General features: G+C 39.0%; 2 protein-coding genes across 10 annotated transcripts in view; one reads left to right on the top strand and one right to left on the bottom strand.

The window, feature by feature from the left end:
• Positions 1–3,386, bottom strand: part of MYO9A (myosin IXA) — a 273,152-nt gene extending 269,766 nt beyond the window's left edge. For 5 of the 6 annotated variants that reach the window (XM_047861621.1, XM_047861624.1, XM_047861627.1 and 2 more), the window contains exon 1: positions 3,256–3,386. The gene's annotated coding sequence lies outside the window, so the exon portion shown is untranslated. Of the gene's footprint in view, positions 1–2,928; positions 3,156–3,255 lie in introns of those variants that run through there. The other variant, XM_047861623.1, reaches the window with a different exon arrangement.
• On the top strand, positions 2,687–18,853 carry SENP8 (SUMO peptidase family member, NEDD8 specific). 4 transcript variants are annotated; one of them, XM_047861629.1, is made up of 2 exons: positions 2,687–2,807; positions 17,119–18,853. In XM_047861629.1, the coding sequence occupies exon 2, from the start codon at positions 17,155–17,157 to the stop codon at positions 17,791–17,793; it is 639 nt and encodes a 212-aa protein (XP_047717585.1). In that variant the 5' UTR covers positions 2,687–2,807; positions 17,119–17,154; the 3' UTR covers positions 17,794–18,853. The 4 variants fall into 4 exon arrangements, with proteins under 4 accessions (XP_047717585.1, XP_047717584.1, XP_047717587.1 ...); XM_047861628.1 differs by lacking the exon at positions 2,687–2,807 and adding an exon at positions 3,875–4,023; XM_047861631.1 differs by lacking the exon at positions 2,687–2,807 and adding an exon at positions 4,061–4,365.
• Positions 18,854–23,318: the final 4,465 nt, after the last annotated feature.

Here is a 23,318-nt window from a genome sequence, read left to right as displayed (position 1 = left end):
ATTAAAAAAAAAAAGTCAATGTTAGATTTTAAAACATGAACCACCAGGGGTGCCTGGGTGGCTCAGTCGGTTAAGCATCCGACTTCGGCTCAGGTCATCATCTCACAGTCCATGAGTTCGAGCCCTGCATCGGGCTCTGTGCTGACAGCTTGGAGCCTGGAGCCTGCTTCAGATTCTTTGTCTCCCTTTCTCTAACCCTCCCCCATTCATGCTCTGTCTCTCTGTCTCAAAAATAAATAAACATTAAAAAAAATTTTTTTAAACATGAACCAAAATTTTTTGACTAATATTTATTTTAAATTAAGTTAATACAACTAAAAAATCATGCAAACTAGGAAACACTATTCTTGGTAAACCATATTTTCAAATATCCTACACTTCTCTACAAACAAGACTGAACAAACATCTACAATAGTAAAATTCAAATGATTAGAAAGGATGGGTTTATAGTACTAATTTCTACTGAGGTTTTACTTTTTAAAAAAATCTAATTTTACTCCCATTTCCCTCATAAACTAAGGCATTATTGTTAACTAAGGGAAAAAACTATTAAATCACATTAGACCGTGAACCTCACTATTGATACGTAAACCATAATAAGATTTTTTAAAGAACTTAATCACTTGGGGCACCTGGGTGGCTCAAGTCAGTTAAGCATCTGACTTTGGCTCAGGTCACGATCTCACACAGTTCGTGAGTCCAAGCCGGGTCCAGCATCTGGCTCTATGCTAACAGCTCAGAGCCTGGAGCCTGCTTCAGATTCTTTGTCACCCTCTCTCTCTCTCTCTCTGCCACTCCCTTGCTTGTGGGCTCTCTCTCTCAAAATAAACAAACTTAAAAAAAATTAATCACTTACTTTACTAGCTTTAGACATTCAATTTCTATCTGTATGTAAATGTTGGATTTCTGTCCTATAATCTTTTCTCCTCTCATTTATACCTTTTGCCCCCAAATCTATTACTATCAATCCAGAATTTGATAATGAGCTTAAGACACAAATCCAGCTGCCTCCTGGCCATCAGTATCTGACAGAAATATAATCACCCAAATCCAACCTGTCACAAATTCTTTTTTGACAAAAATAAAAATCCCATTCCTCCCTTCTATCAATTCCCACTTCAGTGAAAGGCAAAAGCTAGAAACCTAAATCTTCTATGAACCTTCTCCCTAATTCCAAATCCAATGAAATCACCAAGTCCTCTCTACTCCCAATACCCAAATCCAGACTCCCTATCATCATTTGCCTAATATTCCTGCCCTTAGCCTTAGACCACCCTTTAATCCACCCTCCTCACTGCAGCCAGTGACCTTTTAAAAATGCAAATCTGATCATTTCAGTCCCCGACTTTATACCCTTCAATAACTTATTTGATAAATATTGTAATCACCATCAAAGCTAATGAATCACTCCGTGAAAGCTCGGAGGTTCAATGAGAACTTTAGTTATACCCTTTTTTGTAGGTTCAATACAAAAGAATCATCAGGAAATTTTTTTAAATCCTGATAATTATTTACAACATACATGTAACAGCTGATACACTAAAAGAAAAGCAAATGAGACCGTTTGTAAAAGCAAAGACTAAAAATAATGTCAAGATCATAAAAAGAGAATACTATACAGCCCATGAATGTGGCATGTCCATATGTACTCTAATTGAATGAGCTCTAGGCTCTACTATCAAGTGAGGGGCAGTGAGGGGAGGTATAGAGTGTATAGTATTGCAAGCATTTGTGGTGCATTTTAAGAATATATTTGAGAATATAAATTTAAAAATCACAGGAAGGACCCACATAAAGATGGAAATAGTTGCCTCTAAAAAGTAAAAACAGGTGGTTGGAGGATAAAGGGGGAAAAGAAACTTTTTGCTGCATACTCTTTAGAACCTTTTGACTTGTATACTATGTCTAGTTATTACCTGTAATTTTAATATGATTTTCTCCCGCTTCAGTTTCACACAAAAGAAAAAATTTTAAAGTACTAACTACAAAAACCTCACTATATACTTCATCCCTAGGTACTGATCACTTAGTGCATCATTACGTTTCCTTCTTGACAACTCAGGAGTTCAACTTCCACAAACAAGATTTTATTCACTATTTCACTACTGCTGAGAAGGCTGTTGGTAATGACATCAGTCAACACTGCATGATAACTGTACTTGCTCCTTGGAAAAGGAGCAGCACCAGGTAGCATAAATTTATTACTAAATTGACATTAAAATCTTCAGGGATTAAGGAAAGCCACAAGTCTTATTTTTCCGGAAAATTCAAAAAACACGTTAAAAAAACAAAAACAAACAATCGCCTTGTGTCACTCAAAAACAAAACAAAAAAATGTGTAAAAATCTTCCAGAAAGGGAAGCAAATGATACTACATGGAGACACAGTCACATCCCTTAATGTAATGTGATTTAATTCTTATAGAGGTCCCTAAATGTCAGACTGGACTACCTCACACGTTCTACAGAAGAGACGAGATGAGAAGCAGGATGTATGACCTTATATTAGCACACACACCCCTGCCCTGGGCCCGCACTCTTCCCTGTCCCCTCCCTCCTTTGGGTGTCAGTTAGTCCCCTTAGGTCCCACTGGGGGGGGGGGGGGGTAGGGAGTACACTAGGTTAAGCAAACACCCCTCCAGGATTTAAAGGCAAAACTCTTCCAACCAAAGAAAAGAGAAAGATAACAAGGTCTGCCTGAGAGGACTGGGGGAGAGGCTGCTGTCTGATGGTGTCTACAGAAGGGCTGACACCAGATCCACTAGGAGGAGAGAGCATCAAGAACAGACTATCCGCAAGGCGAGGAGGGTAGGGTTGACGGGAAGCGAGCTGGGAGGGGTCCGCAGGCAGGGGGTGGGCTGCAAGGTCGCTCTGGGTTAGGGGGCGGCCGCGCCTGGGTGTCAGAGGAACTGTGACCGGGTCAGCTTACGGGAGGCCGTAACGGAGTCTGGAGGCTCCACGAGGAGTCCTAAGAGAGTCCGAAGGGGGTTCTAACGGGCTGTGCTGGGGATGGGGGGCCGTGACAGAACCGTCCGGGAGCTGGCGGGCCGGAGTGGTGTCTGACCAATGGAAGATACGATGGGTGGGGTCTACCGGGGACCCAGCGCAGCGATCTGGTGTCTGGGAGGCTCCTAGGCAGACCCGCTCACGGGGCGTCTCCGCTGGGGCGGGGCTGCCCCAAAGGAGCCAAAGAGCGAGACCGAGACGTGGGCCGGGCCGGGCGGCAGGGCCTCTGGGCGGCTTGGGCGGGTCTTACCTCGGGCTCCGCCGCGGTGGCCACTGCAGCCCCCTCCTCTTCGGGAAACGCCACCTCCTACCCGCGGCCCCAGGGTCAGGGCGCCGGAGACCGCAGAGGCTGAGGCCACCAAGAGTCAAACGGTTCCAGGAGGGTGGGCCCAGCTGCCTCAGGGTCCGGGAGAGCGGCCGCCGCGCATCCCCCGCCCTGTCAGAGAGACTCCGCCCGGCCCGCGAGGGCACATCCCCCGCCGCACCCCGCCCAGAGAGCACGCGTTGGACCGTCGCCTCAGCCGCTGTCGCCGCCTCTGCCGGTGCCGCGGGTGCCTCCTCCGCCGCCTCTCACAGTCCTTGCGGTACCCTCAGCAGCCACCGCCAACCGCCGCCGCGTCCCTCGTCCGCTCAGGCCCGCGCGCCCCCGACCCCGCGCACGCGGCCCCGCCCCGAGCGACTCCTCGGCTGCAGACGAGCAGGCGCGCGCGCACTTACCTCCCACGCCCCCTACCGGAGCTGGGCAGCCTGCCGGCCCTGCCCCCGCACGTGACGCCGCCGGAGAGAACGGCTGGCGCTTGCGCGGGCACGCCCCATTCGTCCGCCCCAGGCGGCCCCGCCCAAACTTTTCTTCCTCACCTTACGGCAGAGCTCGGAACGCTGCCTCAGATTCTCACTCCACTAGAGAGGAATGTCGCAAGGTTGGGGTAGAAAACTCTGAGTTTACGACTGTAGCTCTCGCTTTCCGGCCAATACTGAGGTGCCTGAAGGCTGGTTGGGGTGGTGAGGCCCGAGGCAGGTAAGAAGCCGCCTCCCCACTTTGGTTGGTAAGGCGGTGTGTCCCGTCGGGGAGCTGCTTTGCGGCCCTAGCCGACTTAACGTGTTGCCCCCTCCCCAGTTCTGGTGCAGGATTCTCAGCGCCGCCCCTCTTAGCCCCCGCCCCTTCCCACACACACGCCCTCTCCCCTCGCATTTCCCCGCCCCCGACCTCCTTTTCCTAGTCTCGCTTTCCATTCATTCCTCAGACTTTTCACTGAGTGCTTTCTGGTGCTTTAGACTCCAGGAAGTCAGAAGCAAATGAAACCGTTTCAGCTTTCTGAAGTGCTGTGTTACATGGGAGACTTTGAGAGAATCCGCAGTGGTAATAAAGTAAAATTATAAGAAAAAAAAAAAAAGGCACAGGGTCCTCTTTGAGCATAGAAGAGGGGCCCCTGCTTGTGTGGAACGACTTGGGGAAACCTTTTCCAAGGTGACCTTTTGGCCACTCTTGTGTTAAAAGGCCAGTGAGCAGTAGCTGGTCAGAGAAACGTGAGACAAGCAGAGAGAATGACGGGCACAAAAGCCAATCATAGTATTGGCTGTTAAGAGTAAAAAGAGGAATAGAATATAGCTGGCGGAAGCGATAGGTGTAGATTACCCTTTAAAGAAGCATCATAGTAAGATTGTGAGAGAGTTAAGGGGCGAGAATGTGGGCCGCAAGAATGTTTTCTTTAAAGATGGGAGACTTAGGCATAGAAGTGGTCCACCGTGGAACCCGAAGTGGACAATTCATGGATAAGGGTGGCTGATTGATAGCTTCAGGAGCACTAGTGGAACTCAACCTTGTATGCATGTTAGAATAACCTGAGAAGTTAAAAAAAAAAAAAAAATGCTGTTGCTCCACCCAAGACCAATTGAATAAACCGGGACTAGGGCCCAGGCCATCAGTGTTTAAAAAAAAAAAAAGTTTCTGAGGTGACTAACGCTGACGGTTGAGAACCAATAAAGGATGGGAAAGTAAGGAGGGGCAGGAAGTTGATGGTGTTGGCTCTGTAACATTAAGGTGGGAGTTATTTGATGAAAGAGTTGGGGCTGGAATGAGAAGCTTGAGCAGAGTGATGGAAGTTTTGGGTAACCACTCTGGGAAATGGGAAAAAAGTGTCATTTTTGCCTTTCCCTTCAACACAGTTACATCCCTCAATCTGAGGATGTAAAATGAAGTCCACCTCAGTTAGGGCTCTCTTTACTCTCCCTTTCCCTACCATCCAGCATTTATCAGCTGGGGATCCAACCTTAGGGCTGAATCAAGGGTATCTTTATTTATGTCCTCAAAAAAGATCAGTGCTAAGTCAATTTGAGATTCAAAGACTAACTTTACTCCCCTGGAAATTACTGCATACAGTGCCTTGCCAATTTAGAATCTTTTATTATTCATTTCATCAATCATTTAAGGAATAAGATATAAAGATAGTTAAGATATAGCCCTATTCAGGGGCACCTGGGTGGCTCAGTCGGTTGGGTGTCTGACTTCGGCTCAGGTCATGATCTCACGGTTTGTGAGTTTGACCCCCGCATCGGGCTCTGTGCTGACAGCTCGGAGCCTGGAGCCTGCTCCGGATTCTGTGTCTCCCTCTCTCTGCCCCTCCCCTGCTCATGCTCTGTCTCTCTCTGTCTCAAAAAGAAAAAAAAAAATTAAAAAATTTTAAAGATATAGCCCTATTAAGACCTCATAGTATTAGGGAAAACAAATCTTTAAAAAGAATAATTCACTTGGCAAGCAGAGAGGTCTGTATAAGGCAATGCCAAAGCCAGTGAGTGCAAGGCTACTGACTATTAACTAGGGCTAATTCAAAAACCAGTCTATCTGCCTCCAGATAAAAGACAGTTACTGTTGTCTGGTATGACTAGGGCTTAATATGGAGAGTAGGGGTGGGGCAGAGATAAAGGCGATAAAGTGGGTGTGAATAGATTATGAAGAGCCTTGAATTCCATGCTAAAGTGTTTAGATAATCTATAAGCAATTAATAGGTATAAAAAACAAAGATAAAATAACCTTTTTTACACCACAGACTTCTTTGGCAGCCTGGCCTATGAACCCTATCTCAGAATAATATTTTTAAATATATAAAATAAAATGCATAGAAATAAAATCAATTTTATTGGAAGTTTTAAAATATTCAAACAACTGTATGATGTAGTTACATATGTGCTTCTTTATGCATTAAATAATATCTGGCAGCAGGCCTAATTATGTAATTTCAAAATAGTGATGCATAGAAATTATATTTTGAGATACTCGTAGTAACTTCAATGTGATATTAAAATACCATATTTCTATTGGTGACAAAGACATAGGGACTGCTAATACTGCTGTGGATTATTGCCTATACTTATTGAAGAAAATGCTAAATTTCAGCTAGAGATTATTAAAAATCCAGAATGCAATTTTTTTCCCAGTCCAAGTTCATGGAACCCTAATTCTAGCTGCATCCTGGCCCATGGACCCTAGATTTATAAAAAGCTGACTGTAATAGTTTTTTTTTTAAACAAGAGCATGATAGATCCCTTCTCTGTTTCAGAAAAATACTAGAGTAGTTTTCACTTCCCAGCCTCTCTGTGGAAGTAGAGAACTGGCTATTTTCTTCTCCTCTTATACGGTAGGGGCAGCAACCAGTACTAATTAATCCACTGTTGCCTAATAATTTGGGCCTGCGAGAGTACTGTACTTGTGCCTATGTATGTAGGAGCAGTACTAGGAAATAAATTGGGAAAGATAGGCTGGGGCTCTTTTTGTGGAAATCATTGAATGTCAAGATGTAATTTGAACTTAATTTGGTAGATAATGGAGAGATGTTAAAATCTTTGGAGTAGAATAATGTAATTATTAGAGTTCTGTTTGAAAAATTAATCTAGAAGTAATGTGTAGGTTGGATTGTCAGAAGATAGGAATGAAGAGACTAGACCAATAAATAATCTTTAACTAAATTTTACTATAAAGTGATCTCTAAAGGGTCTGTTAAGTTACTTTGTTTCCCCAGTGTGACTGACCAGTCTAAAGAAACATAGATTGAACTAAATTACATACCTTTCTACAGAGATGTGCTTACCAGTGTGGAGGTCCATTAGCATTTTACATGTCAAGAGGCCAGCCCATTCTTTTGTATTATAAGTGATAATGTTAGTATTTTTGATAGGCAGTGGCTTTACCACATATATAGGTTCCCAGGTGTTGCTAAGGCCTTTCTTAGTTAAATTCCATCTACACGTGTTAAATCCTACGTTTCTGACTTTTTAAGGTCAAGATTTCTCTCTCCTTGTCAATCCCTTAAACCTCTTGGATGAGTAAAATGCATTAGCAAACAAGAAGGAAGTCCTTGAAGCCCAGATAACCTGTCTCATTAGAAATTGATCAATACCAAACTATGTGAAATTTACTGCGCAGATTTCAGCTAGTTCCCAACTTGTGTGCTTTTTTAAATATATTCAAAAAATTAATTATGGGATCCAAATATTACTAATCCAAATAAGTAATGTGAAGTTAACTTTCTGAACCAGATTCTCTGAGAGACTACTTTCTTCAGCATGACTAGCTATACTGATCTTGTCCGTCTAACTTTTGGAGAACATTTGGACAGTGATATGGTTTAACAGGCTGAAAATCAAGTTTATGTAGAGGCTAAGGTTCATCTGTCTGTCTCCTTTTTAGGGGAACCAGGAAACAGGTCTATCTGAAAGCAGAAAGAATACTGGAAATTTTTGAAGCTTTTTAAGAATTTTTATTACAAAAGATCTCTGAAATTTCCTTTCTCTGGCTTCTGATTAAGTGACTACTACCCCTTCCACACCTTTATCTGTTATGAAAGCACCAAACACAGTCCTGATACTGAAAAAAATTGTCCCATTTACAATTATTATTTTCGAGCGTCTAGATTACAGGTTAAAAAACTTGAGGACTTCCTTCCCTTATGGCCAGTGAGTAAATGAATACTCTCTCATAGTAGAGTGGTAGGTTCAAGTCCTCCATCAAAGCAATGGCTTGGAGATTTCTGACCTTAGTTGGCTCTAATTTTCTCACTACTATTTGTTGTAGCAACTTGGTACTTTACATTAGCAGCTAAAATAAATAGTTGCTGGAAATGTTTAGCCCTACTTAATAGCATATAATTAAAATTTGGTTAGGTAGTTCACAAATATTTTGTATTAATTAACATTTAAAGACAAATTGCTAAGACAGAAAATTCTCTATGTTATTGGATCCCTTCAGATCCTGCTTTCCTATCAGCACAATACAGTAAAACATAAATTCATTATTTTTTTCATTCATTCATTATTTATTGAACCCCTGAGTGGCTCAGTCAGTTAACCAAGCTGACTCTTGGTTTCAGCTCAGGTCATGATCTCTCAGCCTCGTGGGTTCCAGCCCCAAGTCAGGCTCTGCACTAGCAGTTGTGGAGCCTGCTTGGGATTCTTTCTCTCGCTCTCTGCCCCTCCCCCACTTGCTCTGTCTCTGAGCAATATATAAAAAAACTTTTAAAAACTTTCATTGAGCCCCTACTATGTGCCAAGCACATTTTTGAAACTCATTAATTAGGAGTTTGTAATAACAATTTACCTCTTAACTATCTATGAAAAAAAATACTTTACCAGGCTTTGAAATCTACAGGACAAATAAGACTAAAACTTGATGAGTTTTTCATACTCTTTCAAACTGTGTCTGCATATAGCTATTGTGTGCTGAACACAGTGGTTATTTATGAAATCAGGCAGATCGTAACTTCAGCTTGATCACACCTTATTAGCTTTAATTTGTTTATACGTAATACGTATGATAAAATTCTGTCCACTCCTTCACAAAATGTTATCTTACTCAAACCCCTCATTGAACCTCTTGGCCTCCCTACACACTGTCTTTACAACCCCAGGTATTTCAAATTTTGCATTTGTACAAAGTCATTTCTCGGAAGATTTTAAGCAAAACACAGCTTAAGGAAAGGCTGGTGTTTACATCAAGTTTATAGTAAGGAAAAAAATTGTAGTACAATTAGAATTGGAACCTTTGAGTTAGAAACAGTAGACTGAAAATAAAATTATTTTCATGGTCAATGACATCTTAGCCATTGATAGCCATGCCTAGTAACAGAACAGTAAATGGAGAACCTTGGTGCTAGAAGAAATTCTAGAAAGTCTTCTAGTTTATCTTCCTGGCCCAAGGCAGGACCAAATGGAATTTATACTTAAAATACTTTAAAGTTAAGTATTCTGGTAGGAGAGTTAACAGGCATCATCATCATACCAAGTAGTTTTTCTACTTTGAGAGCTGAATTCCTCTATTTGTAAAATATTGATGTCAAGAGGAATATTGTTCAATTTATAAATAATTTATACAATTGAGAAATCTTCCTGTTTATAACAATTTTGTGTTTTTAGGAGTTTTTCAAAATGTATTTTACTTCTATATTTTATTCAGGAGAAACATTTATTAAATTTTCTCCAGTTTGTCAAGCACTAAAGAAACAGGGATGCATAAAATCTAATAATTTCTGCCCTCAAGAGGGATATATAAATCTTGATGGTAATTTTTACATTCTACTTTATACATATATTTAGGTTTAGGCTAGCATTAAAAGAAAACGTTTAATAGGGGGAAATTGAAACCAAAAAAAAAAAGTTTGAACTTCCTTCCTGAAAATATTTCTGCTTATGCTGCCATGAAAAGCACATTTGGTCTTTGGATTTGATTCTTTTTGTGAAATTGCAAATGGAATCATACATTAGAAGTTGGACATAATCTAATTTTAGTAAATAGATTAATTTTACATCTTTGTGTTTGAATATTTATAGAAGAGATATTAGACTTTCTCTGTTTTGTTTTTTCTTTTCTTTCCAGAGGACAGAAGAGACCAGTGAGTTGAAAGAATAGACATATTTTAGGTCAGTGTAAGAGTGGGAGATGGTATATCCTTTTTTTTCCTGAATGGAAATAGCTGTATTTATTGGTTATATGCTTATTATAAAAAGAAAGGGGAAAAATATAAAGCAAACAGTATTAAAAGGTAGAAGGAAAAAAGTGTTAAGAAGCATTAATAATTCTCTTTTTAAAACTATATTTAAACTTTGGCTATCATTCTTGATTTTTTTCGTGTATATTTTCTTGTATAAATTTTTATATAAACTTCCTTTTCGTAGCATATCATAAACATATTTCCATGTCAATACATTGGTATCTACAACTTTATTTTTTAATGACTGAAAATATTTCATTGTATGAAAATCTATTATTTAAAATTAATCAGTCCTCTTTTGAACTTTCAGATTGTTTCAGTAGTTCTTTTATAAATATTGCTGTGATGAACATCCTTCATAAATTTTTGCACACATCCTTAATATTTCCCTTAAGATAAATTTCTGAAAGTGTCATACCTTCACATAGACATTTCTTAAGAATTAAAATATAATGGCAAATTACCCTTCAAAAAGCTTGCATATGTTTATATACTCCTGTCAACAATGAGAATGCTTGTTTTTCCCATGGTCTCTCAGCAATGCTAGTTATTACCTGTTTTCCTCATCTTTGCTAATTTGATAGGTAAAAAATTAAATCTTGCTTTAACTTGATTTCCTTTGATTACTAGTAAAGGGTTGAGTATCTTTTCATGCATTTATTGGCCACGTAAGTGTATTAAGCTCCATTTTCTTCTAATATTTTTGTTTCTTAACATTTAAATGTTATTACACTTAAAATATGAGTTCATATAAGGTATGAGGCAGAGATCTAACTTCTTTTTTTTTTTTTTATCAAATGATTAACATGTTGCCTCACTGCCATTTATTAAGTAACTCAGCAAGCACGTCCCAAACTTCACTGCACAGCCAATAAGGTGTTAATAGATATTCTGTTTAAAAGGAAAAAAAAAGTGTCTCGTGGTCAAATGAGTTTGGGGGAAAAAATAAGACCAAGAAAAGTTACATTTCCTTATTACAAAACTTCTAGTCTCTAATATGATTGTGTGCATTATGAGCCTCCAATGAGGACTTTTAGGATGAAGCATTTCCCTAACTTATTTAACCATATAATCTTATTTTTTTTCTTTCAAGAAATACCTTTGAAATCTGTGGAAGTGTACTGTCCAAAATAGTAGCCAATAGCCACATGTAGATATTTAAATTTAAGTTTAAATTACTTAAAAATTAAATGTTCAGTTCCACAGTCTTATGGGCCACATTTCAAGTGCTCAGTAGCCACATGTAGCAAGTGACTACTGTATTGGACATTGCCAATAAGGAACATTTCCATTATCATCAAAAGTACTATTGGACAGCACTCTTTTAGAACACAGTTCATTGAAACTGACTCCCAACCTATTGGTTTTCTACTGAACCAGCAGCTTCTTCCCTTACTTGTATCAGATTGGCTTCCATTGAATTGTAAATTTTCCCTTTAAGGTAGTTTTTATTACCTTTTATGTAATTACCTTGTTGTTTTTTACAACAAATATTCCAGTAATATACATTTTAAGGATTTCACGATTAAGATGAAAAAGTAGTCTCTTCCTTTTGCTAAAATTAAGCCTTCGTTTAGGAATTGTTCTATACTATGATTTCAATATTAACTTCATTTAGCTACAGAAGTTGGAAGATGTTATAAACTGTTACTGCAGGGTTTGTGTATTCTGACAATACACAATTAACATCGTTGCTCCACTCAGGTCGAGAGAACAATTTTCTCTGGAGTTAGCATTCACCCTTCTTCTGCCAAAGGTAAAGCACAGAGCAGAGTCATGCCCTAGCTAAATCTATCTTTGATGACTTTGTGGCCTTATAAAAAAGACAGATGTGCTTTATTTTCAAGAAATCTCTCAGGCCCATTATTACCACCCCAAATATAGGGAGCAGGGAAGACAACTCTTTTTGAGTCCGCTATATATGTCAGATGACATGCTGAGTGTTTTCACTCATGTTTTTATTTTGTGTAACAGTCTATGAGGCAGGTGTTATTATTACCTCATTTTACAGATGAGGAAAATGAGGCCCAGAAAGAGAATAAATAACTTGCCCAGATTCACACAGATAGGCAAGTGGTGAAGTAAAGCCTGGACCCAAAGCCTCCTAGCCCCAAAACGTAGAACTAAAATATATTTTGTAGAACTTTACAAATAGAACTATGAGGAGGTTATTGTCTCCCCAGTTCACTCTTCAGTCTTCCTTACCATCCACCAAGGCCAAGTACATAGGTCTTCTTATTTCTGAAGGAGTTTACTATTAAGTGAAGAGGAGAAAAGACAAAACACAAAACCAAAGCAGAAAGGGGGATGTTACAAACAATGCAAACGTCTTAAGAGGACTTATTTCTCTTTTTACCCCGAATCTATATTTTCTGATTCCTTTTTTGAAATGTTTCATTCATCTGGCAAATATTTATTGTACCTCAGATGTGCCATGCACAGTGCTCCCTGTATAGAAAGGAAATATCCCTAGGAGAGTTCTAGATGGTTCTTGGTTCTTTTGCTGGATCCCCTTCTGTCTCCTTTTCCCCCACCCCATTAGTAATGGGATCGTCATCCTTTATGGTCACCCTAACTAAAACCCACAGACAATTTCCTAATGATTCTCTTTCACCCAACTGTTCTCTAATCACTTATTGAGTCTCTGTCTACAATACCTTTCCTCCTTGCCTCCCCATTTCTACCATTTCCCCTGATTTAGGCCATTTCCTCCTACTTTCACTTTCAATAAAAATCTACTTGATCTCTTCCTCCAGTTGCTCTCCCTACCAATTAATCCTATGTACTATGGCTGAATTATTAAACTTCCTAAAGCACCAGCCTTGCCATTAATGGATTCCCATTTCCTCAGTATAAATTCCAAATTCTTTCACCTGGACTTCAGTCTGTTACCATTTAGCTTCTAATAATTTTCCTCTGACCTTCATCTGTACCCCTATTCCTACTTCATTCCAGCCAGACTGGAATGAGCCTCTAGGGGCACTTCCCTTGCCTCTCTTACCTTCTTAATGCCTTTCTCCATGCATCTAATTCTATATGCCTTTCAAGAGCCAGCTTTTATGCCACTTTTTCCTGGAAGTCTCTCCTGATCTCAAGTCTCCTTCCCTTTCTTAGCCAGAGGTGATTGTTCACTCTTCTGAATTCCCATACATTTTATTTCTGCCCCTTGTGGGTTTCTGATCTTATTGACTATAAGCCATCTTATACATCTTGGTATCTCCCACAACAGCTATTAGGTACTCAGTAGGTGCTTATTGAGTAAAAAGAATTGTATATTCACTATGTATTCATTATAACATAATAGGCTTATGCTCAGTCAGGGTAGGAACTATGACTATTTCATTCCCATTCTGTATTTTCAACCCCTAGCACAAAGGAAACACTCAGTAAGCATTTGTTAAATAAAATACATCACAGTTATCAGTTATTGGGATATAAATTTCCTTGAGACACAATAGATGTCTGGAAATACTACTTTATGTTATATTTTTTAAAATATTAGTTACCAATGTTTCTTCATTTTATATTAACAAATACTCCAGGATAAAGGTCATGTATTAATATTCTCACTTTACAGAAGAGGATACTGAGGCTTAAAGAAATTGAGTAGTTTATTTATGATCATACGGCCAATGAGTAACAGAATTGAGTCTAAAATTCAAGTCTTCAGATGCTAAGTTTAGAGTTTTTCTTCGCTAACAATGCTTTGGCCAAAGGCTCCTTTGGTTCCATTTGCTTTAGAATTGTTGGGGTTAAACTATTGCTAGCATGGTGGGTGGAATAGACCTAGATCCTTGACTGACCCATTGTCTGGATGTTGGATATTTTCAAAATCAAACAGAACACTAAAACCACTTTCTGAGGGTGCCTGGGTGGCTCAGTCGGTTAAGCGTCCGACTTCAGCTCAGGTCATGATCTTACAGTTTGTGGGTTCAAGCCCCGTGTTGGGCTCTGTGCTGACACCTCAGAGCCTGGAGCCTGCTTCAGATGCTGTGTCTCCCTCTCTCTCTGCCCCTCCTCCACTTGTGCTGTTTCTGTCTCTCTCAAAAATAAATAATAAACCTTAAAAAAAAAAATTTAAGCCCTTAAAAAAAAAAAGAACTATATATTCTGAAGGAAATCTTGGCCACTTATGTCACTCCTTCCAAGGTGAGATGCCTGTCTTTTCAGGAACTCTTCTCCTTATAGGCTTCTATCCCTAGTTGGGTTGGCTATTAATATGTGGGTCTGATTTCAGTGTAGAGAGTAGGTCTCCAGGTATTTGCCAGACAGTAAAATCTGGTACTCACCACTACATAGTATTCATTGAGAGCAGGGGGAAGAGATTGGGGGAGCTTTGCTTGATGCACAAGCAGTCATTCCATTTTCATATTAATTTACTCTTAAGTCACATCAGCAGCAAGCTGAGAACCTACCCTCCATAGACTTGTTTTTACTAGACTGCTGTTAATTCATTTGCCATCAGACTGGATATGAAGGATCGTTATAAGAAACAACTTCATCTATCATAAGAATATTGAGGGACATTATTCATTATGATACACCTTGTCTTTTATGAAAATTGCTTGAAAAAAAAACTGCCTAACCTTAATACAAAGAATGTTTTTACCTCTCCTGAGCAATTGCTTTGTTTTTACCTTACGGACATTGTGAATGTTTAACTTTATAGTCTCTGGCTAGCTGCCAAAAATCTTAGAGCCAAATTTGTGGCCCACCCATAGCAAATGTGCTCTATGCCTCGTTAAACTTTGTTCCAGGCTCTAGTTTATGTCTCTCCTGAAGTTATTCTCTTTTCTTAAGAAAATCTTAGAGTACCCTCTTTCCCTTGGCCCCTGGGTGTTCCGTATCTGCAGCCCCCAGACCTCGCCTTCCCAAACCCTGACCCAGCTGCCGCCCACCCTCAATGCTCCTCTTAAAAGCTTGGTCGCCCCCAATGTCCAGGTCTGGATACGGAGGCCAAACCCGGGGTCTGCCTTGAGGGACCAGCAACCCACCCCACCCGGCGTCCCCTTCCCTTCCTTCCCCCTGAAAAAAAAAAAAAAAAGAAAATCTTAAGATTTGGGGCACCTGGGTGGCTCAGTCGGTTAAACATCCAACTTCAGCTCAGGGCATGATCTCATGGTTCATGGGTTTGAGCCCTGCATCTGGCTGTGTGTTGACAGCTCAGAGCCTGGACCCTGCTTTGGATTCTGTGTCTCCTCTCTCTGCCCCTCCCCCACTTGCACTCTGTCTCTCTCTCAAAAATAAATAAACATTTTAAAAAAACCTTTTTTTAAAGAAAAGAAAATCTTAAGATATTTTCATTCGATCTTATGTTGTATATTTATATTAATATGTATGTGTATATACATATATTTCTCATAAACAGCCCTATATCGTTCCTGAAATAGTTCAGATTATTATATACTATATGCACATAAAACCATCTTTGGTGCTTCTTAATTACCTCACTTACTTTAGGGTCTTTTTTCTTGAGGGGTATATTTATTTTTTCTTACAGGTTTTTCAGACTTTTGATTACAGAAAAATGTCTGTGCCACAAAATTTTATTATTTTAGTAGTGTAATCAAATGGTAAAATACCTGGTCTGATGGCCAGAATTGATTATTAATGGCTAGAATTAATTGATTATTCTAGCCCAGTCTTTCACAGAAATGATATTATTATAATATGCTTTGTTTTATACTCTCAATCTGCATGTGATCGTTTATTGCTTTGGATTTTTAGTGATGTTGTAATGCTGTCAGGTCAATGCACAGCAGTTAACTCTCTCTGGCTTAAATATTATGTTATCTTGCACATTTATCAGACTTCTTGTCTTTGTTAGCACCTTACCTTCGGTGATCATGAGCATATTAATCTTATCATATACTTTGTGTTGCTGTACTCTAAGTTAGTCATGCTTTTGTTTGGAAAAGATAATATTTGCTTCCAAACTTCATTTGCTTTCACTGGTGTGGAGCGCTATGTAGATGTTCTGATCATCTTACTAATACCATTTAATTAATAATATAAATGCTATTGGAACAACATTTTATATTCTTTTAATAACTTCAAGTAAAATTATTTGGCCTTTCTGCAACTCACTGAGGCATGTAAGCAGATATATGCCCTTTTTACAGACAACAAAGCGAAGACAAAATCATTTAAATTTTGTGATAAAACTAGGGCTAGATCCAGGTCTCCTGATTCCTGTGCCTAACTACCTTTCAATGATAAAAATTTCTAACTTATAAACATTACATAGTCTTTATCTTACCCCTTGAAGTTAAAGATGAGAAATGGATGAGGAAAACTAGATCACTCATACTCAAAACTGAGCAGAATCAGGAATGATTTTCATTTGTAAAACTCATGATTTTCTGTTCTTGAAATGTTATTTCATTTATCTTTTTTTCAAGTTTATTTATTTATTTTTAAAAGAGACAGAAAGCACAAGCAGGGAAAGGACAGACAGAGAGAGGGAGACACAGAACCTGAAGCAGGCTCCAGGCTCTGAGCTCTTAGTGCAGAGTCCGACGCAGGGCTCAAACCCATGAACTATGAGATCATGACCTGAGCCAAAGTTAGACGCTTAACCGACTGAGCCATCCAGGCACCCCTGTAGTTCCTTTTAACTACAGCTCTAATCACTGTCACTTTCCATTATGGAATGAGGAAGCAATATTTTTATCTTATCTCAAAAATAAATGTTGAAATGGAAACTATTTCCCTTGTTAATAAGCAACATTTTTCTTCAGACTCTTTGAAAATTCACTTTAACGTAAAAATAACTTGCCATTGTTATCATGCATATTCATTAAAGGACCAAATATAGGGTTAATGGTAGGAAGTTTGATAAATGTCTGTTATAATTTTAACCAATCTCTGCATTTAAAGAGGAAGATAAAAATTCATGCTTACTGTTTCAGCATGAAAATTTTCCAAAGTTTTCATTTTAACTAATTGTTAACACACAATCCAGAAGCTAGAGTCTGTTGGATGTTTACTCTCAGGCAGGCATTATTGCTAAAAACTTTACAATTATATTTAATCTTTAAAAAAACCTGTAAGAGTAGCTACTATTTATGATCCCCATTTTACAGCAAGGTATCATATTCAACAGTAAATATTATCTTCTGCCTCTCCTTCAGCTACTGGAATTTCTGATCAGCCCTGGTCAGGACAAGATGGACCCTGTAGTTTTGAGTTACATGGACAGTCTACTGCGGCAATCAGATGTCTCGCTGTTGGATCCTCCAAGCTGGCTCAATGACCATATTATTGGATTTGCCTTTGAGTACTTTGCCAACAGTCAGTTTCATGACTGCTCTGACCATGTCTGCTTCATCAGTCCCGAAGTTACCCAGTTCATCAAGTGCGCTAGCAACCAAGCAGAGATTGCCATGTTCCTTGAACCCCTAGACCTCCCCAACAAGAGAGTTGTATTTTTAGCCATCAATGATAATTCCAATGAGGCAGCTGGGGGAACCCATTGGAGTTTGTTGGTTTATGTCCAAGATAAAAATAGCTTTCTTCATTATGATTCCCATAGCAGAAGCAACTCAGTTCATGCAAAGCAGGTAGCAGAGAAACTGGAGGCTTTCTTAGGCAGAAAAGGAGACAAACTAGCCTTTGTGGAAGAGAGAGCCCCTGCTCAACAAAACAGCTATGACTGTGGGATGTATGTGATATGTAACACTGAGGCCTTGTGTCAGAACTTCTTTAGGCAACAACCAGAATCACTACTGCAGCTACTCACTCCTACATACATCACAAAGAAAAGGGGGGAATGGAAAGATCTCATTGCCAGACTTGCCAAAAATTAGCTATCAAAGAATATTTGCGGCTGTTGAAGTCTCCTCTTTCTGCCCATCCCCATCTATTGGATGGCTGTAATCTCAGTGCCTGAAAGAAGATGCCTGGTATCTTATTTTTCCCTGGAAGAATGTCATCTTCTGCATTATCCACATGGAAAGTTTCACTTTAACCCTAACTTGAGAGCAATATGCTCTGTGAAAATGTCTTGAAGTTATGCATCAAAACCTTAAAACCACGCTGTCTGAACATTTATTATTTCCCTTTTTGTCTCCCTTATTCCCATTGGCTTATTCAAAGGAAAAGCAGTGATCTTTAAAGAAACCAAGTGTATGTCATATCCAGAAGAATGCAAGAAGAACATTATAGAAGAATCAAAAACTTATTGCACAGCCCTGCATATTTAAAGAGATCAACTGGCTAGAAGCAGGTCAAGATCTAACCTAATTCAAGATCTAAATATTCTAAGAATCAGTTATTCAGTTCTGTGATACCTCTTCCATTCTCCGTGCAGAGGCTTTCCCAGCTATCTTTGTAACCTTTGCAGATATTTGATAAAGATGATGTTAGCCCATCTTCCCCCACTCTATTCCTGGAGTGTTTTAAGAAAGGGGGAATCTTTAACTTCATTAAAATAAATGGCTGTTGGACCTTTTAGTTTGCTCAGTGAATGGGTTGACTTGCTCCTCTGCATTGATAACAGCTTTTCTTCACCTTGTCTGTTAGCCATGCAACACTCCTTCCTTTTATATCCAAAGTTCTGTGGTTTTAAAACTCATAGCCAATAACTTCCCAAGGTTGCCTGTTATTTCTAATAAATATTGCTGCTTTCTAATAGTCATAGTTTTTCCTTTCCTCTTTATCCATAATCTGGCAGAATTGTTTTCAACCATGGTGATTTCAGGACTATTATCATATCTGAAACTTGCAAACTGAAAGTTGGCTTGTTTTTGTTTTTGTTTTTTGCAGTTATAAAGCAGATAAAGTGAGCTTTCTCAACCCTTTCACTTAATTCAAAATGCAGACGATGTAATTTTTAAAATATGGAACCAAGAATAAAAAGAAATGCTATCCCTCCTAAATCATTGATGTGTTTTTTTCTGAGTTGTTTCAAATAATTAACAACCCGATATGTTGGGTACACACATTAATTCTATTCCTAATGAAAACTAGATTGCAGTGCTTACAAGACTTAAAAACCAAAGATTAGTTTCAGCTGTGAAATTTATTTCACCTCCCTCCCCAACCTAACCTTGCCCCCAGCCCTCATAGCCCAAAATAATCTCACCACTCAGTAACCACAAAGGCAGTAACTCCATTCTTTTTAGTCAGGGGAGTGGGGGGAAACCACAGTGTAAGTAATACAGGTTACATAGCAGGCCCAAGTGAACATGAGTTGAAACTGAAAGTCTGAGAAAGCTACAGAAAAAGTTTCCATTTCAAGTCAGTATGTTTTGGATAAAAAGGAGACCTAATGAAGATGGGAACAGGCAAAAAAAAAAAAAAAAAAAAAAAAGATTAGGAACTGGCAATCAGCCATAGAGGTGAAATAGGGAGGGAAGGGGAGTAAGAGAAGTGACATGGAATGCTGAAGCCATGATTGTAGATAAAGATAAGAAGACAATATTATTTTAGTAACTGTTGACTTAGGTATCTAGTCTAGACTATGAAAAAGGCAAATGCTCTCTGGGAAAAGTTGTTTCTATAATGCAAAGTATGTCTGTTTAAATGTCAGATTGTCTCCCTCTTATAAGTTAATACATATGAGAGCAATCTTTCCTGACTCCCTAAAAGTCATACCAGAAATAAATTACATTTTGAACTAAACTAGTAAAGTCTTAAAAAAAAAAATCTAAGGTCTCCTTTTCCAAATGAATAACGTGATTGGACTGTGCCACAAGTTAGTCTTCTATAAAACTTTTGAGTATGGCATTTTTAAGTATTAGCATTATAAATGACAGGAGACTTTAAGAGTTGACTTGTAACATTTCACTAGATACTTTAATAGCCATAGGTCATGTACTTGCTTGACCATACACCATTGATGCTATGTGATACAAAATAGGGAAAAGATCTTTTGTGGTATTGTTTCCTTTTCTCAGAGTCAAAAGAATCCAGTCTGCAAAACGCAGCTTCAAAATATTCAAAAGGAAAGCAAGATTTTTAGAACTGGATTGAGCAATTGTTACACTGAACTTCCCTGCTTTCAAATACCCTGATGTATTGCTCCAAAAGTATATTCATACTTGTCCAACCCATGTCTCTTGGAATTTAGAAAAGTTACCACTTATAAACCCAGCTATAGATGGTGGTCAAAAATAAAAAATTATCAATGGGCTTTTTTTTTTTTTTTTAGTATAGCTGACACATAATGTTACATTAGTTTTAGGTATACAGTGATAATATATTAATACAGATTAATATTAATACAGGTAATATATTAATACAGATATTTAATCCCGTTCAAATCATAAATATTTCTCCTCTTTTGTTAGATGGCTGTTAAAGTTCCTAAACACTAGTCCTAACTGGATCAGAATAATGAAAAAACCACAAGTGGATTATATTTCTGATATAATCAGAATACCTTATTATTTTTACTGTAAATTTTACTATCTCCATATTAACCATATGTTTTAATAAAACATATTTCATTAAAATGACAAAATAGAATTTCTTAGTCTTGGTTATCTACTGATACTGAAGTTTTTTTCTTCCATCACTTAAAATAGAAAAGGAGAAAATACAAAAATTTACATGCTGTGCTCATGGGAAAGAACATGAGTGTTTTAATCAAATTCAAGCCCCATCTGTTATAAATGTATAGCCTCAGGCAGGTTTAAGATTGAGTCGCCTTGGGGTGCTTGGGTGGCTCAGTCTGGTAAGCAGCCAACTCTTGATTTCAACTCTTGAAATCAAGCCTTAGTGTGGAACCTGCTTGGGATACTCTCTTTCTCCCTCTGCCCCTCTCCCCCACTTGCACTCTTTCTCTCTCTCTCACTCTCTCACAAATAAATAAACTTAAAAAAAAAAAAAGGTTAAGTAGCCTCATTTGCAAAATGAAAGTAGTAGTGTGTTTAAGCAAGTGCTATAAGGATTCAATATTCTAGGTAAAGCATACAGTAGACACTAAAATAAACCTATTGCCATCTATCTCACTACCGAGTTCCATTTTAAGTCTAGCAACAAGTTTAAAAAATTAGTTGTTTTTTTAAGATTTTATTTAAGTAATCTCTACACCCAATGTGGGGCTCAAACTCACAACCCTGAGATTAAAGAGTCACACACTCCCACCAAATGAGCCAACCAGGTGCACCTGAAAACTTAGTTATATTGTAACTAAACAGCTGTATAAAAAATGGCCTGATAGTTAAAAACTTAGTCAAGGATTGTAAATGGCAACAACTAATCTTCCTATCACTTTATAATGTACAAGTTACTTTGTTACTAGATATTATAATTATATAATCTCACTTAATTGTCATGTTTTGCCAGGTATCATTATTCTAGTCATAGATAAGAAACAAACTCAGAGAAGTTCAGTCACATGATTGAGAGTGACCAGAACTCCTTACTTGAACATTTTTTTTTCAACGTTTTTATTTATTTTTGGGACAGAGAGAGACAGAGCATGAACGGGGGAGGGGCAGAGAGAGAGGGAGACACAGAATCGGAAACAGGCTCCAGGCTCTGAGCCATCAGCCCAGAGCCTGACGCGGGGCTCGAACTCACGGACCGCGAGATCGTGACCTGGCTGAAGTCGGACGCTTAACCGACTGCGCCACCCAGGCGCCCCGTTACTTGAACATTTTAAGTAATCTCTCACTTTATACATTTCATAAATTCAGCTGGTATATTACAGACAGCAATATTGAGAAATTGTCATCTCAATTAACTGCTGGGTAGCAGAACCTATATAACTGGCTTTGCTTCATATGTTAGGTCATGTTTGGATCAGCTCCTGACATTGATCTACCGATCTAATGCATTTTAAAAGCCCTACATTGTACTTCCTTTCACATTCCATGCATATGAAAGATGGGAAGTAGAAAGAGAACAGCAGCCTTGGGTATCTCATAAAAAAGAGCTTAAAGGAATTTCATTTTATACAAGTAAAACTGAGCAAAGGGGCGCCTGGGTGGCTCAGTCGGTTAAGCGTCCGACTTTGGCTCAGGTCATGATTTTGTGGTTTGTGAGTTTGAGCCCCGCGTGGGGCTCTGTGCTGACAGCTCAGAGCCTGGAGCCTGCTTCTGATTCTGTCTTCCTCTCTCTCTGCCTCTCCCCCGCTTGTTCTCGGTCTCTCAAAAATGAATAAATGTAAACAAAATTTTTTTTAAAAACCAACAAATAAAACTAAGCAAAGATGGAGCACTCTGTACGCAAGTGGGGAAAATGAGACAAAAGAAATTCCACTAAGGAAAAATCTGGTGCTAAATGCATGTAAATGAAGTTTTCTTATGTAGGGAAAAGCTAACATGTCAGAGTGTCAAAGGAAATGGAAGCCAACTTCAGTGTCAGCAGTAGGAAGAGTTATCAGGAAACTAGAAGAAAATAATTAGATCCTGTGGTTTGTGCTAAAAGACAAGAGAGAAGGATTACTTTGTGCCTCTTTTCCTTCTGGATACCCAAACGAAGAAACCTGTTTGGAACCCTCTCCCCATGACACAAGCTGGGTCAAAGTTTTCTGCACTGGGCTGTGCTTCCCCAGCCAGCTCACACTCCGGCTCTCCACTGCTGCCACCTCAGTCTACATTCCACAAGCCTGCAAAGCCCTTACCTCCTCCTGCACTCTGCAACTTCAGAAAGAAAACAGGAACTACCATGTACCCCTTCAACGTTCCTGACTCCAAATCTATGAACCTACCTGTATCTATACCACTTTTGAGCATTCTTCACTCCTATTGCAGTGACTCTCATAAGGAAAAGGCTAATCCCTTAACCTGTACACAGGACCTTGTGCAAACGGCATACACACACACGTACACACACACACACCATCGTCATCATGTCCACTCTTCTCTGCTGGCTCCTTTCCAATAGCACCTGGATGTATAGATGTATTAAATATCTCCATCTTTAAAAATAAATAAAAGCATAACCTCATGTCTCCCTCTAGATATTGACCTTTTGCTTTCCTCCTCTTTAACAGCCAAATCTAAAGTGTCACAATTTCTCACCTCCCTCCCACTTCTCAAACCACTTTAATCTAGATTCTGCTCCCACCACTGTACAAAAACTTCTCAATAAGATCACTTACGGTTCTTATTTGACTAGTCTTCCTAGCAACATTAAACCCTCCTTTTCAAACCACTCTTCCTTTAATTGATGTGACACCTAGTTTTCCTAGTACTTCGCTGACCACTCTTTCTTATTTGCCAGTTTCTTCTCAACTTGTTAGAGATTCTCAGGGTTTAGGCTCTCCCAGCCATTCACCAGGCTAATGATAGAGTTGGACACTTCTCTCCTGAACTCTTCCAAAATTCTACCTGTATACCCTTTTACTGGACATTTCCCTTGGATATTTCATAAGCAACTT

The sequence above is a fragment of the Prionailurus viverrinus genome, chromosome B3, assembly GCF_022837055.1.
Source record: "Prionailurus viverrinus isolate Anna chromosome B3, UM_Priviv_1.0, whole genome shotgun sequence".
In the NCBI taxonomy this organism is placed as follows: Eukaryota; Metazoa; Chordata; class Mammalia; order Carnivora; family Felidae; genus Prionailurus; species Prionailurus viverrinus.
Note: the sequence above shows the minus strand (reverse complement) of the source record. Positions and strands in the feature narration are given on the sequence as shown.